Source organism: Myxocyprinus asiaticus, chromosome 37 (assembly GCF_019703515.2).
Source record: "Myxocyprinus asiaticus isolate MX2 ecotype Aquarium Trade chromosome 37, UBuf_Myxa_2, whole genome shotgun sequence".
Classification (NCBI taxonomy): domain Eukaryota; kingdom Metazoa; phylum Chordata; class Actinopteri; order Cypriniformes; family Catostomidae; genus Myxocyprinus; species Myxocyprinus asiaticus.
The window spans coordinates 27294363-27314600 of record NC_059380.1 but is presented as its reverse complement, the minus strand read 5'-3'; the positions used below and the strand labels follow the sequence as shown (position 1 = coordinate 27314600).

Genomic DNA, 20238 nt, shown 5'->3' with positions numbered 1-20238 from the left:
AACGTATATACTGCACACATTAAGTCTACACTCACAGCCCATGGCTTGTCACACAGGTTGTAGATTGACTCCAGTGAGTTGATGCTGGGGATTCCGGCATACTGCAAGCCGATGATTATATTGCGGAAGTCTTCATTTTGGGTCATGCTGAAAGCATGCTGTCGGACCAAGACAAAGTCAGGCTTGAAAGACCTGTGTGAGAAACAATGTATAAGTAATTAAGAACAGAATAAATCAGAAAATATATATTGTTATTGTTTAATAAAATGAACTGTATATCAGTCTATGGAGGCTAAAATTTTAAATGTGTTAAAAGAATTTATGAGTCATGTTATACATTATATTGTATTGTCTGTTTTTCACACTGTGCTAAACCCTGGTTAAAAGGGAAAGTTCACCCAAAATGCTCTTATCATTCACACACCCTCATGTCATCCCAGTTGTGTATGACTTTCTTTCTTCTGCTGAACGCAAACAACAAATTTTAGTTGAATATCTCAGCTCTATAGGTCCATACAATGCAAGTGGATCGTGACCAAAACTCAGAAGGTCCTAAAAGGACATAAATATGTCTGAAGAGATATGATAGATGTGAAACAGGTCAATATATACAGCTCTGGAAAAAATTAAGAGACCATTGCAAATGTTCAGTTTCTCAGGATTTACTATTTATAGGTATGTGATTCAGTAAAACATTTTTGATTTATTCTATAAACTACTGACAACATTTCTCCCAAATTCCAAATAAAAATGTTGTCATTTAGAACTTTTATTTGCAGAAAATGACAACTGGTCAAAATAACAAAAAAGATTAAGTGTTTTCAGACCTCTAATAATGCAAAGAAAACAAGTTCACATTCATTTATAAACAAAATACTAATGTTTTAACTTAGGAAGAGTTCAATATCATCAATATTTGGTGGAATAACCCTGATTTTCAGTCACAGCTTTCATGCGTCTTTGCACACTTTCCAGTCTTTCACATTGCTGTTGGGTGATTTAATGACACTCCTGGCTCAAAAATTCAAGCAGGAATTCAACAGACACTGGAATGGCTGTCATACATGTAGAGATGCTAATTTAAGAAATATTTGGAGTGGTCTCTAAATTTTTTCCAGAGCTGTAGGTCCATTTTTTCCTATCAATCTCCACCATTCAGCAGCCCCAACCAGTAGGTGGCTGAATGTGAAAGTGAAAGTCACTTCCACACATGAATGTGTAAGTGAAAGTGTTAGTGTAGTTTCATTAAAAAAAAAGGACTTAAATATTGATCTGTTTCTCACCCACACCTATCATGTCACTCCAGAAGATTAGGATTAGATGGATTAAAGAATTAAACCACTGGGGTTTTATGGATTATTTTTATACTGCCTTTATGTCCCTCTTGGACCTTTAAAGTTCTGGTCACCATTCACTTGCATTTAAAAGGACCAGCAGAAATTTATTTTTTTATTTTATTTAAATCTCTGTTTGTATTTTGCAGAAGAAAGAAAGTCATATGCATCTGGGATGGCATGAGGGTGAGTAAATGATAAGAATTTTAATTGTTTTAATTTAAAGGGATAGTTCACCCAAAAATTAAAATTCTCTCGATTTACTCACCCTCATGCCATCCCAGATGTGTGACTTTCTTATGCAGAACACAAATTAAGATATTTAGAAGAATATTTCAGTTCACTAGGTCCTTAGAATGTAAGTGAACTGTCACAGAATGTGTCAGGAATGAGTGAAAATAAAAATGTATTAAAACAACAGGTAACACAAAACTCACTGGGGAGAGAAAACAAATCAAAAACTAGAAAAAGGTATAATAAATCAGACCGACAGGGAACAGGAACAGACTGACTAGTAACAAAAGGATCTGACAAATACAAGGAGGCACAATATATTAGGCAAGACACAGGAGGAACAGGTGAAGGCAATTAACATAACAAGGGAGTGCGACAAGGGTTATGAGGCAGCGGGGACAGGGAAGCACGTGGCTAACAGAAATACAGACACAGCCAATAACACATACTCATGACAAACACACACAAACAGAAAACAGACAGAGACTGAAGGGCAGACAGGACAGGATCATTACAGTAGACAGTAGTAGGGGATAGGACTGGGTCAGGGAGGTCGATGACTGTTGGGGACAGGACTGGGTCAGACCCAATGAGGACCACAGAGGGCTGGTCAAACTGGGCAGGGACCTCAAAGGGCTGGACAGACTGATTGGTGGTCATTGGAGACAGGACTAGTCGACGACTGCTGGGGACAGGACTGAATGAGTGGCACCCGCTGGGGATAGAACAGATAGAGCAACAGACCGGTAGCTGGTGTCTGATGAGTGTTGGCTACTATACGGAGCAACAGACTGGTCAATGGCCGCTGGGGAAAGGACAGAATGGTGGTTAGCGGCCACAGAGGCGAGGGTGCGTTTTGTGGTGGTGAGGTCGGTCGCGGCCGTTGAGAGTTGGACAGGGTCATACAGGGCGTTATTGGCCACTGAGAACTGGACAAGTTTAGACTGGACGTAGGTGGCTGCTGGACAGGGTTCAGACAGGAGATGGGTGACCGCTGGGCAGTGATTAGACTGGATGTGGGTGGCTGATGGACACGGTTCAGACTGGCCTCTGGACAGGGGTCTGATCAGACGTGGGCAGCCACTGGACAGGGGTCTGACTGGATGGCCACAGGCGAAGGGTCAGGCTGGGCGGCAGCTGCAGCAGGCTCAGACCCCTCCTGGAATGCTGCAGCAGGCCCTGATGCAGGAACCCCTCTCCTCTTCTTCCTCCTCCTCCTCCTCCTCCTCCTCCTCCTCCTCCTCCTCTTGTGGGTGGAAAGAGCAGCAGGCTCCTCTGCCTCCTGGCGGTCCACAGCGGACAGAGCAAGCTAGTCTTTGGTGCCTGCAGGAGATTGGGCAGACTGGATGGTGACCACTGGACAGGATCGTCAATTGTCACAGGGGGCTGGACAGGCTCGTCAATGGTCACAGGAGACCGGACAGACCTTTGCCTCCTGGCAGTCAGCAGCGCCCTCCTACACCTCCTGGCAGTCAATAGCAGATTCATCCACCTTTTGCCAGTCAGCCGCGTCTGCTGCCGGTGAGGAAGTATTGTTGACCTCGGGCTGGGACGAAGGAAGGAAGTCCTCCGAGGCACAGGCATAGATAAACATCCCATTTCAAGACAAACTTGATCACAGCGGCAAGACTTCCCCCGTTTCTGGGACACAAGAGCTGATGGGCTCATTCAGTCCAGCACTAAACAATTACATAAGGCTGGCCTGATCGTGATCCTGACCCGAGGACAGCACCAAAAACTCCAACACATACCAACTCACCGACTTGTCCTCCTGCCAGAGTCAGAGGAGTTTCCTGGCCTGCTTGGCTCTGCGTCATGTGGGAAGTAGCAAACAAAAAGTACAACTCATTCCTGCTGGGTCTATGTTGATCAGATTGTTATGTCACGGAATGTGTCAGGAATGAGGACTCAAATACAGGAATGAGTGAAATAATTTTATTAACAACTGAAAAAAGAACAGGTAACAGATCAAAACAAATCAAAACATAAACTAGAAAAAGTATATTAACTAAAACCAACCGGGAACAGGAACAGACTGACTAGTAACAAAACAATCTGACAAATACAAGAGGGAAGATGGCACAATATATAGGCAAGGCACATGAGGAACAGGTGAAGGTAATTAACATGACAAGGACTAAAAGAGGGAGAGTGACAACGGTAACAAGGAGGCGGGGACAGGGAAGCACACGGCCAATAGAAACACAGACAGCCAATTACACACACGACAAACACACACAAACAGAAAACAGATAGAGACCGAAGGGCAGACAGAACAGGATCATGACATGAATGGGTGCCAACATTTTGAAACTCCAAAATCCACATATAGGGAGCATAAAAGTAACCCATATGACTCCAGTGGTTAAATCCATGTGTTAAGACAAAAATAATAATAATTTTTGTCATAAATTCTCCACACTGCCCATTAGTGGGTGATATGCATGAAGGATGTGAATCACCAAAAACAGAAGGAGAATGAGAAATTGAAAGTAAAGTGGAAACTGACTGAGCAGGGAGGAGAGTTTATAGTGAAAAAGGACTTAAATATTGATCTGTTTCTCACCCACACCTATCAAATCACTTCAGAATATATGGATTTGACCACCAGAGCCGTCTGGAGTACTTTAATTTTGTCCTTATGTGGATTTTGGAGCTTCAACATTTTGGCAAGAGCTGAGAAATTCTTCTAAAAATCTTTAATTGTGTTAAACAGAATAAAGAAAGTCATACACGTCTGGGATGGCATGAGGGTGAGTAAATGATAAGATCATTTTAATTTTAGGGTGAACTATCCCTTTAAAATCATAATTAATCCCATGTTTAGGCCAGTTTTAAATCTGGATTAAGCAATGTTTTACAATTGTAATTTTGAAAGAGGGTTGCCGCTGCATGCTTTTAACCCTGGGTTATGAAACCCTACAGTACCCCAGTGTAGGGTTAGCACTGCTTTTGTGGTGCAAACCCTGAATTGTGTTGCCAAAGTTAAACAGTGTGAAATTAAGCAGAGCTAGAATGTAATGGCCAGTTGCTTAGCAACAGACAACCAATCAGAAACTTAACAGCACTATACACACGCTAACCCAGGGTTTACATACATAGTGTGATATCACAAAACCTGTATACCCAGGATTAATTACTAACCCAGGTTAAGGCACTAGTTTTTGGAACAGGGTCTTGTGTTTAGTTAAAACATATTGTTGATTGATTGGGAACAGAGGCTCTAAGAAAAGGAAGGAAAGAAGAAAACGTAAAAAGCAGAGACAGAAAGTTGGACAGACAAGAGAGAAAGAGAGTAAAGACGGAGTGAGAAAGGTCATTAAGAGAAAGACTGTTATTTAAGATTATGTGGATGTGTGAGACTAAACAGCTCAATTTGATGAATGGTAAGTCTATGCTCACAGAATTTCAATTACGCTGAATGGGATTACCAAATGAAAAGAACACAAAAGAGGAGTTTGTGTGTGTGGGGGGGTGGATTTAGGTATATTCTCATAACTCCTTTGAAAGAGAATGTTTGTTTTTTAAATTATTATAATTTTTATTGCATAATGCTTATTGATGCTTACAGACATGGACAGGTTTTTATTTGATGACATCTACATTCTTTTAAATTGATGTTTTTCTATACAGTAAATACTAAAAGTAGCAATGCTAATAACTAGATTTTTTCAGTCACTTTTACGTTTTTTTTTTTTTTTTTTTTTTAACACTGTAGTTTTTCCAGTAACAAGCTTCTTTTCCCAACAAGTAATGGTGTAACATTGTATTACACACAAAGCTTTACAGCTACCTGAGGTAACATTAAATGTTTTGCATTTATGTCCATTCTCGCACTCTTATGTGAAGTTATGTGACGTCTGATTCATTTCAGTGAATCTCTTCATGTGGAAGAAAAAATGGTTGAAAAAAAAAATATTCACTGATTAATTTAATTTACCGTAAGTGTTTTTTTTTTAATTATTATTATGTACTTTGACAAAAGTGTAGTTTCACTGTAGTTTAACTACTTTAAATTATGAGTAGCAACAGGTAGCTACTTCAAGATGCACTGTGCTTACCATGAGCGCCCTGACTGACCTGAGAAACATTACTCTCAGAATATTTAATCAATCATGAACTCTGTCCCATATTTCTGTTGGCTGTTTAAAAGAACTAATGTTGGCCAATTTGCAAATGTTTTTGACAACTACATCACGTTTCACTGTGTTTTTAGCATCTCTCATGGGAGCACTGCTAGGTAAAAAGAACTTCAACCGATGAAAACGCGTCTCGAGACACCTGTGTTATGTTCTATTCGTTTTGGTGTGTTCTGCTTTTTTAGCGCGAGAATGAGTTTGTTCTGACCGTTTACTGGCAGGGGCAGTAACACTCGCACTCGCACCCCCCCACCACCAGTGGTTTGGTGCTGATTTTGCAAAAAAAAAAAAAAAAACCCCGGGGGACCTTTCCCCCAACTCCCCTAAATATAAGGTTGAATTAGGCACATTTCTGTGTATACCCTCAAATTAAATCCTGCAGGTGCCCATGGAAGAGAAAATACACACACACACACACACTGTTTCAAAAACAGTCATGTCTGAACTGGTAATAGGAAAATCCAGACACACTCATATCATTTAAAAAATTTAAAAGCCTCCAAGTCATTTAGCACTCCTACTGTGTTTTTGCTATTGTTATGGTAAGTTATATTATTGGCTTCCAGTGTTTTTTTGAATCATATTTTGTGGTTACTGTAACATAACTGGAAATCACATCAGTTTGGATTGTTTGGCAAGGCAAAGTGATTCTTATTGTCATAATTTGTGTTTTTTAATTGGTTTCTCCAATTGAAATATTAAATTCTAATTACAATATTGTAAAACTAAATAAATAAGTAAATACATAAATAAATAAAATCACTGGCTATCACTGAGAACGTTTTGTTATCTGGACTTTATGACTTCGACTTTTGGATTTTATTGTTTAAAAAATTCTGTTCATGGAATAAGACAAAATATAAAATTAGTATTTATTTAATTTGCTTAATGTATTGTCTTGAAGCCTATATTAATTATTAATATCAAAGTAATATCGGCATTACTGTAAACTTTGATTAAACATAAAAGGAATACCTAGTTTACTGTCTCTTACAGTGGCCCTAAAAATATATTTTTTAATTTTTTTAAATGTCTGAATGTCATTGCATTAGATAACAAAACATCAAACCAAGTGGCATTTACAAATGCATGCTAGAGCTTTTTTCAGAACTAACTTCACTTTTACTGTAAACAGCTGGCATCAAGGTGATTCTTAGTGGATGTATGAAGTCAGTTCCCCTCAAGTTCACACAGGTGTCCTAGTAGAGTGATAACATGTTTATTTCTTCACATAATCTGTAGATATGTTTTACTAATGTTTGACAACCAGAAAGTGTTAAAATAATTTTTGTCTTTATTTTGAACACTATATCTAATGTCACGACCCATACAGTGGTATGGATAGGTTGTTCTAAAAGGTGTTATGTTTCCATGACACCCACTAAAAAGTCCAAATAAAGAAAAACTTGAAAATTCTCATCATTTACTCACCCTCATGCAATCCAAGATGTGTATGACTTTCTTTCTTCTGCAGAACACAAATGATGATTTTTAGAAGAATATCTAAATTCTTATATCTAAATATATAAGAATATCTAAATAGGTTGGTCCATACCAGTGACATGCACAGACCTTAGCAGGGACAGGGTGGAAGGATAAAAAATGGCACTTTTTTTTTAATGAGTAGTAATTATAAATACTTAACTAATTTATTTGCTTTTTGAGTATTTAACCATTTTCTTGTGTGTGTGTGTGTGTGTGTGTGTGTGTATATATATATATATATATATATATATATATATATATATATATATATATATATATATACACACATATATATATATATACACACACACACACACACACACACATATATATATATATATATATATATATATATATATATATATATATATATATATATATATATATATATATATTATACATTGTACATAATTTTTTTTCAGTTTTTCCTTTATCACATATAATAGCCTATTCTGTTATATTTCTCACAAAAAGCACCATGGCAATACATTTGTTTATTTATGTATTTTCAGACATGGTTTTTGATAACCCCATGTTTATGACATGTGTCATATTAAAACCATGGTATTCTTTAAAGTACCTTGGAGTACAATGACAGTATCATGAAATATGAACATGATCAATCATTCAGTACCATGGCAATACCCTGATACATGCTGCGAAGTTGCGATGAGAAAATGCGAGCGTGAGGACTCGAGGCGATCGACTGTGTTCCGCGAATGCTATAGGGTCCTTGAATAATGTATAACATGCAAGTAAGGGCAGTCAGTGGAGTTTCTAGTGCCCCCCTAGGGTATGATGGTGCCCCCCTAAGGAGTTGGTGTTCTACACAGACAAATTTCAGCGTAGCCTAATATGCGAGTCACTTCAACACCAGAATGTGGAAGTGAAAGTGTAGATTTTCAGTAAAAAAGGACTTAAATATTGACATGTTTTTCACTCACACCTTACATATCACTTCAGAAGATATGGATTTAACCACTGGAGTCTTTTGGATTACTTTTTTCCTGCCTTTATGTCTCTTTTGGACCTTCAAGTTCTGGTCACCATTCACTTGCATTGTGAGGACCAACAGAGCTGAAATATTCTTTAAAAAAAAACAAAAAAAACTTTGTGTTCAGCAGAAGAAAGAAAGTCATACACATCTTGGACGGCATGAGGGTGAGTAAATAATGAAAGAATGTTAAAATTTGGGTGAACTATCCCTTTAAGGGCAAATAAAGAAAGAGGCAAACAATTTAGCAAAGGGAAAAAATTTAAAAGCAAAGAGGGACAAAAAAAGAATTGAGATAAAGTATGAAATAGACACATGAAATAGTAGTAAAAAAAATAAATTCTATTTGTTTTTTTTTTTTTAATGGATCTGTTTTCTGAACCATTACACACACAAAATTGTGTGTGTGTGTGTGTGTGTATATATATATATATATATATATATATATATATATATATATATATATATATATATATATATATATATATACATACATACATACATACATACATACATACATACACTGGCGGCCAAAATTTTGGAATAATGTACAGATTTTGCTCTTATGGAAAGAAATTGGTACTTTTATTCACCAAAGTAGCATTCAACTGATCACAATGTATAGTCAGGACATTAATAACGTGAAAAATTACTATTACAATTTGAAAAAAATGTTTTTCAGAACTCCTTAAACTTCTTCAAAGAGTTCTCATCAAACAATCCTCCACGTGAAGAAATGACAACAACAGAGCCTTGGCATTCTAGCTTCAGTTTGTCCAGATACTCATGTGACATTTCACCCCACACTTCCTGTAGCACTTGCCATAGATGTGGTTTTGTTGGGCACTTCTCACGCACCTTACAGTCTAGCTGATCCCACAAAAGCTCAATGGGGTTAAGATCCATAACACTCTTTTCCAATTATCTGTTGTGCAATGTCTGTGTTTCTTTGCCCACTCTAACCTTTTCTTTTTGATTTTCTGTTTCAAAAGTGGCTTTTTCTTTGCAATTATTCCATAAGGCCTGCACCTGAGTCTTCTCTTTACTGTTGTACATGAAACTGGTGTTGAGCGGGTAGAATTCAATGAAGTTGTCAGCTGAGGACATGCGAGGCATCCATTTCTTAAACTAGGGACTCTGATGTACTTATTCTCTTGTTTAGTTATACATGTAGCCAGTGGCGGTTCTAGCTTGTACGGGGACGCGCTCACATGCTATCCCTGCGATGTGAGCTCGTCATCCGGGCTTCTTTTGAGCTCAATTGACAGGATCCGTGCGAGTGCATCAACCTGGCACTCCTTAAAATGTGAGCTCTTGTGACAAACGCAGAGCAGCTCACATGCATGATTAATTCTGGCTTCCATCGATATCGTTGCGCATGCGACCCATTTGAATTTTACATGAGAATTTGCTATTTAAAAGTACCATGGAGCAGTTCAGCCATCATGTGTAACGTCTTGACAACGCCGACATTCTGAACAGCACTAATGAGGGAAAGTGAAATCACCTGCTCAGCTCCAGCTTCAGTTATAAGACTTTACACATCTACACATCAACACCCTTACTAACATTTATCCCAGTTAACTGTAACAGAATTTTTCATTACAACTGTGGAAGTTGCCAAGAAAACCACGGATAGTTGGAAACAAGTCATGGGTATGTAAGTATTTTGAATGGGATTATACTGAAAAATAAGCTGTAATCAAACAATTGATGATCACGTGTGTGTGACTTTATTTTTTATATTATTATCTGTATAATAATATATATATATTTTTTTTCAACATCTGGAGTACCTTATTTTGTTGTGGATGTCCCAATGTGGATACTAAATTTGCACTTTTCAGAGAGCTAAATAAAATTTTCAAATTATATTTTGGTTGCATTTGAGGGCAACATTTTTTTTACATTTATTGTGTCAAATAGGCACATAATATCAGAATATCGATCGCAGGGCCCTGAAGCGAATCAAATCAAAATCATATTGCAGCAGACTTTGAAGGATCGGCAAATATCGGATCGCAGGCCAAGAAAATCGATATAAGATCGTATTGTGATGAAATGTCCGATTTAATGTCCTGACTATACTTTGCGATCAGCTGAATGCCACTTTGGTGAACTAAATTCCCAATTTCCTTCCGAAACAGCAAAATCTGTACATTACTCCAAACTTTTTGCCGGCAGTATATACAGTATATATATATATATAGATATATATATATATATATTTTACACCGATCAGTGACAACATTAAAACCACCTGCCTAATATTGTGTAGGTTCCCCTCGTGCCACCAAAACAGTGCCAACCCGCATCTCAGAATAGCATTCTGAGATGCTATTCTTCTCACCACAATTGTACTGAGCAGTTATCTGAGTTACTGTAGACTCTGTCAGTTCAAACCAGTCTGGTCATTCTCTGTTGACCTCTCTCATCAACAAGACATTTTCGTCCACAGAACTGCCGCTCACTGAATGTTTTTTGTTTTTGGCACCATTCGGAGTAAATTAAACTAAATTAAACTGTTGTGCGTGAAAATCTCAGGAGATCAGCAGTTACAGAAATACTCAAACCAGCCCGTCCGGCACCAACAATCATGCCATGGTCAAAATCACTGAGATCACATTTTTTTCCCCATTCTGATGGTTGATGTGAACATTAACTGAAGCTCCTGACCCATATCTGCAAGATTTTATGCACACACACACACACACACACAAACACACACACACACACACACACATATATATATATATATATATATATATATATCTGTAAACCTCCGAGACAGGATTGTATCGAGGCACAGATCTGGGGAAGGGTACAGAAAAATTTCTGCAGCATTGAAGGTCCCAATGAGCACAGTGGCCTCCATCATCCATAAATGGAAGAAGTTTGGAACCACCAGGACTCTTCCTAGAGCTGGCCGCCTGGCCAAACTGAGTGATCGGGGGAGAAGGGCCTTAGTCAGGGAGGTGACCAAGAACCCGATGGTCACTCTGACAGAGCTCCAGCATTTCTCTGTGGAGAGAGGAGAACCTTCCAGAAGAACAACCATCTCTGCAGCACTCCACCAATCAGGCCTGTATGGTAGAGTGGCCAGACGGAAGCAACTCCTCAGTAAAAGGCACATGACAGCCCGCCTGGAGTTTGCCAAAAGGCACCTGAAGGACTCTCAGACCATGAGAAACAAAGATTGAACTCTTTGGCCTGAATGACAAGCATCATGTCTGGAGGAAACCAGGCACCGCTCATCACCTGGCCAATACCATCCCTACAGTGAAGCATGGTGGTGGCAGCATCATGCTGTGGGGATGTTTTTCAGCAGCAGGAACTGGGAGACTAGTCAGGATCAAGGGAAAGATGAATGCAGCAATGTACAGAGACATCCTTGATGAAAACCTGCTCCAGAGCGCTCTGGACCTCAGACTAGGGCGAAGGTTCATCTTCCAACAGGACAACAACCCTAAGCACACAGCCAAGATAACAAAGGAGTGGCTTTGGGACAACTCTGTGAATGTCCTTGAGTGGCCGAGCCAGAGCCCAGACTTGAACCCGATTGAACATCTCTGGAGAGATCTGAAAATGGCTGTGCACCGATGCTCCCCATCCAACCTGATGGAGCTTCAGAGGTCCTGCAAAGAAGAATGGGAGAAATTTCCCAAAAATAGGTGTGCCAAGCTTGTAGCATCATACTCAAAAAGACTTGAGGCTGTAATTGGTGCCAAAGGTGCTTCAACAAAGTATTGAGCAAAGGCTGTGAATACTTATGTACGTGTTTTTTTTTTGTTTTTTTTTTAATAAATTTGCAAAGATTTCAAAAACTTCTTTCATGTTGTCATTATGGGGTATTGTTTGTAGAATTGAGATTATGTAGAAAATAATGAATTTAATCCATTTTGGAATAAGGCTGTAACATAACAAAATGTGGAAAAAGTGAAGCGCTGTGAAAACTTTCCAGATGCACTGTACCAAATGTTTGAGAGTTTAGCTATGACAACTTACCCTCCTTGGTCTACAAATATGGATTGAAATGCATAAGTTCAATTCAGCACATCAAATACAATATGAATAAAATTCTTTTTTTTTCAATAAACAATATGTATTTTATGCACCAAACACTACTGACATTTAAAAAAGTGAAACTGTAAAACTTTTATCGCTGGTCTCAGGCATTTATGGTAAGATGACATCATAATAGACTGAGTTCTCTATAATGACAGAGCAGGCTGCATATATGAAAATACACAGAAATATTAGTTCACACTTTAAATATATCTTAAAATTATATGTAATAATAAAAGCTCTGTGATTGAGAGATATACCTCAAAAGCCTGTTGTATTAAATTTGTTACATGGATTTCAACAGCCTTTTTCAATAAAATAATATACATAATTTTAACCAAGCACAAGCTGAGTAAATACTCATTTTGAAAATATCAGTTACAATATAATAATTATTGTCACTTTTTCTTTATCAGAATCAACAAAGGTTTGAGAACTTGGCAGTACAACGCTGCAGATGTTGTTAAACTTTGTTTGACAAATTGCTTGCTATGTGCCACATTTGTAAGTCGCTTTGGGCAAAAGCATCTTCTAAATGACTAAATGTAAATGTACATCAAAAAGACCAGTGCAACCAATGCAAAAGCTGACGTTTTGGAACATTTTCTAAAAATATTTTTTCCATCAAGAAATGCCCGGTAACATCCACCAGGTGGCAGCAGACATCTAGTACATTGCAGATAACAGGATTTTCGTCCAAAAAAAAAAGAAAACGAATATGATTGATGCACAGGCTTTAGAAAATAGCATATCAAATTTGATACAGGCGGCATTATAGGTTTAAGAGATTGAAATGAGTGGAGAGCTGCCTGCCACTAGCTGCTACAACCTCAACTCTGCCTACTATGCTCAAAACTCTGCAGCACAGCTGCTGACAATGATTATTAGATAATCCGTTTGATTTGTGCAAAATTGAGCGTGTCAAGAGTAACTGGAAGTTGATCAGGTCTCCAACTACTCAACACTTACCATCAACACAAACTTTATCTATAAAGTGGCAAGCACTTAACAATAATGTTATTGAAATCCTAACAAACTACTTTTTGTAAAATGTTTTGTTTGAAAAGAAAAGTGTACTTGCACTTTATCTAAAATAAACGACACTTGCTTTGATGTTCTTTATCTAATAAGATTGATGTTAATACATGACTACAAAACTAAACATAATGAACATTAGTGCTGTATTACAGTTGCCTTACACTGAAAGAAAAAAAAAATCCCCCTTTTTTTTCACCAGTGTGTTTTGACACCAATAGACTGTATTTTCTGGTGACAATATGGAACTTACCGAACCACTTTGGTTCCATTTCTGATGACTTGCATGTCCACACTGCATGTGCCATTAGCATGAGCCACAAGGTTGATCTCAGAGAACTCTGCCTGAAATTAGATATAAAAATAAACAATAAAATGTTATATATGCTGTTATATTCATGAGGGTTACAATCTCAAACACAACATGCATGATTAAAAAAATGACTGGCATTAAATGTGATACATTGCAGTTTATTAAAGATATACAGTATGTTGCACATTTTTATAACAACCTTTATCAACCACCAGGGGGTCATGACGCAAAAATAGGTCATGGGTAGGGCTTGGCAATATGGCAAAAAATAAAATCTCAATTTTTATCAAACTTATGGACGATTCACAATTCGATTTTTTCCAACTTTTAATTGTACTCTAACATCATTTAAAGTGTATGTTCTTTAGTAGAATGCAAGGCAACCTGGTTAGAGAAATCCAAATTCTTTTCATTATAGGAAACAAAGGTGTGCAAGAAAAATGTACAAATGCACCACAGGGGGAAGTTGTCAACAGAGTGTAAATGTAAAACAAATTAAAATCTAATAAACCCAGATGTTCAGAAATAATAGAAAAAGAAAACTGTAAAACTCTTAGACAGTGTATGTATTCATTTTATCTAAACCAAATCTATCTAGAAAGTTATCTAGCAATCAATATCTATAAATTATCAAGTTTATCTAGAAAGTACTCAATGTATATCAAACAATTTGTGTGTATATTCATAAACCCCTACAGATAGAGACGCGCCCTCTAGCGATTCACTCTGAGCAGCGCAGCAATATGAAATAATTTATCATTATAATTCAACTCGCAAAGTATGTCAAAATGATCGCTTGCCAAATGTTGGCTATAGATGCAGTAAAATTGAAACACGTCACAGAACAAAGCAATAATTAGCGATCTATCTGAATCATCATGGCAAAAGGAGCAGTGGATGTTTGATTCTCCCATACTGAGGAGTGGTGATGGCAAGTGGGCTAAAGCACATAACTGGTAGTCAGAAGGTTGCTGGTTCAATCCCCACAGCCACCACCATTGTGTCCTTGAGCAAGGCACTTAACTCCAGGTTGCTGCGGCGGAATTGTCCCTGTAATAAGTGCACTGTAAGTCCCTTTGGATAAAAGCATCTGCCAAATATGTAAATGAAAATATATAGCCTATCCATGATTTGAAATGAAGCGCCCATAACTGTCATGTGACTAGGACTGCAACTACCGATTATTTTGATAATCGACTAATCTAACGATTATTAGAATGATTATTTGACTATTCGGGTGATTATTGCAATGATTAATCATTACCTCTTAACCGACTATTCAGCTTCTACCTCGACTTAAAAGGTTGTATTAAATGTGCCTGCTAACAATAAAGAGGACAAAATCATCTTTTAAAAATACCTCTAAATAACATTCACTGAATTAAAGGGAAAAAAAATACTAATAAAAATCACTGCAAAAAATCCTTTTGTTATCAAGTGTTTTTGTCTTGTTTTCCATTTAAAATTGTCTAAAAATCCTTAAAACAAGATACATTTACTTGAGAAGTAACATAAGATATTTAGACTTTAAGAGAATGTATCTTAAATATAAGTGTATTTTGTATGTAAGTGTGTTTTTTCACTTGGTTATGCTACTGCGAGTGCAGTAAAGACAGAATATACTTATATTCAAGATCTATTCTCTAAAAGCAAGTCTAAATATCTTATATGCTGTTTCTCAGGTGAATGCATCTTTTTTTTTTTTTTTTTTTTAAAGGATTTTTAGATATTTTAAAATATTTGTTTCATATTCAACATTCTCAGATAATTTTTTTTCTCTTGCAGTATAGCTGCTAAAGTAAATGTATGTTGTTTTAATGGAGTTTTAGATATTTATATTGGAAAACAAGCCAAAACAAAAACTAATCAAAAACTTCTTTTGTTGCAGTGTATAATGGGGTGAAGACTACCCTCTCTCAACTTTCTGTTCACTTCAATCCATCTTTAACTCACAAAAAAACAAAAAAAACACCTCATATTAATAAAGCTGCGTATTGCCAGTTTTCTTCATGATAAGAATTGCACAGTGACACATATATTATGATTCAATAAGTCACGAGCCATCATGTTATAATCTAGCATCAGCAAGTGTGCGTGAGGGGGACGAGCGTCCCCGTCGGGTGCAATTTCAATCTCTCACCCTTACATCGGGATACTTCGCACAAATCACAGGAGAGGCGCTGACCACACAGAGAAATGCCAGATGTTTCGGAGTTTGTAGTTATTTACATGATCTGCTTCCTTATTATTTGAACTTTAATAAAGCTATAACGCATTAAATATAACTGCATTAAAGATGTAATGCCGGGGTGTTTCCTTTAAAAAGTAGCAGCTCCGGCTCTGCTTAATCCACAATGAGAGTGCTTCTGTATTTACTTATTTTGTATTTTTGTATAATTCCCTCATGCTTTGCAATCTACTTCACCTAAAGCTGTGAAAGTCTGGAGTGCATCTGTGAGCTGTGTTTTCTTCCTCTCCTCAGTCAGGCACGAGCTGCAGTGCTGCTCTGGCGTGCCATCATTAGAGTTTCATATGATCTCATGTTACGTTAAATGACATCAAACAACTATTCGACAACAAAAAATTTTGTCGACTATTTTTTATTGTCGACGTTGTCAATAATGTTGACTAATTGTTTCAGCCCTACACATAACTAATGATTTTTATGGGTAAAAAAATAAGAAAGGAGACGGTTCATCAACATGTGCACGCTGAGGCCAGTTATGGTCTTAAGCCGGTGTATACCTGCATGAAAATGTTCCGGATGAAGCTGAGCTAAAATCACACTGAGTAAAACTGGGAATATTACCACTGTCTTTTATATCAGTATCCATGTTGTTAACCTGTCACATTTGGAGACTGGGAGTGGCATTAAGATAAGTGCTATGAATTCTTTTTCTCTTCCTTATGCAGCCTTTTGTGGATTTGCAATGTATCTAACTTTAGTGTTTGCAATATTTTTAGCAAAATCTCGATTTTTTGAATTAAGAAAAATAAAAAATCGTGTCGAAATGCATATTCAAATGATTCGGAAAAATCTGAAAATCCACCCAGCCCTAGTCACAGGTCTGATGCGGTCATGGATAGCAATAAAAAGACAATGGTAAATAGTAAAAGCTATTCAAAAAAGGCAGATGCTAACATAGAAAGGCTGTGTGACATGCCCTCATCCTTAACCTTTAACAAAACTACAGTATGCAGGGTAAAAGAAAATACAACCCAGTAAATACAACCTTGCAGAAATCTAATATATGTTCATATATGAACATACATATAACATTATAGTTCATATATGTGGGCATATATGTATACATTTCCAATACCAATAATTGTTTGTGACATTCTAAAATACGTGCAAACATGGTTTTCACTTTTTTATTTTTTTACAGCCAAATACACACTGGCAGCAAAAAAGTTTGGAATAATGTACAGATTTTGCTGTTTCGGAAGGAGATTGGTACTTTTATTCACCATAGTGGCATTCAACTATATAGTCAAGACATTACTGATGTAAAAAACAACACCATCACTATTTGAAAAAAGTAATTTTTGATCAAATCTAGACAAGCCCCACTTTCAGCAGCCATCACTCCAACACCTTATCCTTGAGTAATCATGCTAAATTGCTAATTTGGTTCTAGAAAATCACTTGCCATTATATCAAACACTGCTGACAGCTATTTGGTTAATTAAATGAAGCTTAACATTGACTTCGTGTTTGTTTTTGAGTTGCCACAGTATGCAATAGACTGGCATGTCTTAAGGTCAATATTAGGTCAAAAATGGCAAAAAAGAAACAGCTTTCTCTAGATATACTATATACATAAGATATACATATATGAATTTTTTATGACTCTGAAATATGTTGCATTAACGAACAAGTATTGACAATTTGTATATCAGCAAATCCATACAGTACATGAATATACATATTATATATGTGTTTTACATGTTTTGCCATATGGGCAGGTTCACTTGCAGTGAGGATAAACATTGTTTTGCCAACCACTGTGTGTTTTGTGCAGTGAATAATTGGCTGCCACGAGCATAAAACCATCAATATTAAAGAGACATTGAAACCAAAATTATATATTTTCCTTATTAGTCTGTGGTATGGTAATAATTTTGCATATTGTTGGGCTTAGGCAGTTTATGGTAAAGTTAAGTTTTCATTGCACAAGTCATTTTGTTTCTGTGCGTGGTCACCACTTGATGTCCACTGTATAATTTGGGTCCCTGAAGCAAAATCAGTTGACAACCAATGATCTAAAACAAGTCATTTTATTGATTATTTTTTAATAGGTTCTATGTAGTTAATGACTGTAATTTCCCCTCTTGTATTTTAACGTCATCGTGGCTGATGTCTAACACTGTTCTAGGCTAATTATGTATATTTCATGTTCTAATTAAAGCTTGTGATAATTATTTTTTTTTAAAGAGTAACAGAAGATGTGCATCACATCTTGCAATTGTTCCCTTTACTGTCATCATTGTGGACTTGTTAACCTTTATCTATAATACACTGTGAACAGTCCATTCTGTGGTTTATAGAGAGAAATAAAACTGAAACCAGCCTGTGGCTTTGTGAAGATTGGAATAGCTGCTCATTTATATTATGCTTAATTACTGTCAAATGGCCATTAATAGGTAATAAAGTACCCAGTTATATTGTAGCAGGCTTGTTGGAATGGTTTGCTTTATTGACCAGTTAGCAGAAGACAAACTATGAAGGACTATTCGCTTCACAAAGACATGCCATTTAATAAAGATGGTTACACTGACAGTTGCCACAGACTGAAAGTGTTTAATTCTTCTGCTTTCAAAAGTTAGAAGTAGGGCTGTAAATTCAATGTGCTAATCTAGAGTAATATTTTTTTATAATTGCCGTTTTCTCTGAGGAGGCAAAGGAAGTAGTGCCTCCTCAAAAATGTGGGTGAAAAAACAAACAAACAATCGACTCACAAAAAACAAAACGAATCAAATATTATGAAATGTGAGCCCCACTAATGTGTATAGCAGTCATATTTCTAAAGTCATTCTGCCAAACAGTGACACCGCACCAGCGGATAAAGTTTCAGAGGGAGGCAGCGTCTCTCAAGCCTCCCTTCAGCTCATTGCAATATAATTGAGCTCCTAAAGCGTGGCTTGAATGTGAGGGAGGTAACCACCGAATACAGCAAAAAGTCACAAGAGGAGACAATGCCTCAGATTAGCGCTGATTCATTCAATAAGCTATCCACACAGCATGTCTTTGCAGATCACTATGAATGGGATGAACTGATATAAGTGGAGAAACAGTTTCCACAGTAAACAACTAATCAACATGGACAACTCAACTTTTGGTCATATCCAAATCAAAATGAACTTAAAATGACTTGAAAACATGTAATGGTGCGTCACTGAGCCACTTTTTAGTGAGTACACGCTCTTAGAGGTACGGATCTGTGCCATCATGAAACCTATGGTGTTTACCAAGGAGTAGATGACTGATGATCCAATAAAAGGGGAACAAATAAAATACAGATTAAATATGATTGTTGCTGTATTATTGTAGGCAGTGGTGTAGGCTAGTAGTGTCTGAAGAGGTGGTCATACTGTGAATTTATGAAAGAATTAATTGTTATTTGTTTTATTTGTGTACTATAATGTGCTTGTCTGTGTATAGTGAAATTGTTTTCCTATTTAGAAATATAAATTGAAATGATTTGATATCATGAGAACAAGACACCATAGACAGCAGTAAAAGGCAAAAAAAAAAAAAAAAAAAGCATAAAAAACTAGCAGGGTTGCAATAACACGCAGTTACTCCAGAGATGCTTGTGCATCAGACGTTGGAAATGCCCCGCCCCTTTCTGAAATGGAAAATATTATTGGTTAGCAAATATCCAATCACGTCTGAAATGAACATTGTGACTGATGGATAAGCTTAGTCGGACTGACTGTCTTGCCAGTGCCATCAGTTGCGCTCCCACAGCTCTGTGAGCGTTTAGAGAGAATCTCTGTACACAATTCACCCAACGGTGCTGCGGCATCGTGTTAGTAGATTGAAAAAGTTCCGGGTCAAAAGCCTACTCGATATTCTGCCGGCCATACTTATCATCAATTATTTCAGGTGGACATATGCTAAATCCAAGAAAGATAGGTGGGTTTACGGCATATGCAAGGACGAATTAAGAACTGAGAGGCCCATGGACTGGTACAACATGGAGGCCCCCCATGACCTGTCATGTGACTACGTTCACTTTTATGCGCTATAGGAGGCTTGCCAGATTTGGTTGGATTTTTCAAACTGATGGAAGGAAAGTTTGGAGCAATGTCTTACACGGCCAGTTATATGTACTTTTTAATTATAAACCGATCCAAAATCATGCATTAATAGGGATGTGCATGGTATTCAAATACCAAAATCACTATTCGGTTATTCTGCACATGTTTAGAGGTCTTCAGCTGATCTGAGTCTGATGGTACCCAACAAACCTACAGGTTTTGGGCCAAGTTTGGGTAATTTTTTCAAGTAGGCTATAGGGCGGAGTTATGAGCTGTTCACACGTGCGTTGAGGCCACGTAAACACGCACTTGATGGACGTCTTTGATCGTTGTGCCACAACTCACTGTAAAGTTTAAAAGAACCTTATTAGT

At 37.2% G+C, this 20238-nt stretch overlaps 1 protein-coding gene across 1 annotated transcript in view; it reads right to left on the bottom strand.

The window, feature by feature from the left end:
- The window catches only part of LOC127427833 (synapsin-2-like), a 168131-nt gene that overhangs the window by 54015 nt on the left and 93878 nt on the right, over window positions 1-20238 (bottom strand). The window contains exons 3-4 of the mRNA XM_051675652.1: window positions 13540-13631; window positions 36-192 (exon numbers count right to left, since the gene is read on the bottom strand). Of these exons, the coding sequence (XP_051531612.1) occupies window positions 36-192; window positions 13540-13631 (249 nt within the window). The remainder of the gene's footprint in view (window positions 1-35; window positions 193-13539; window positions 13632-20238) is intronic.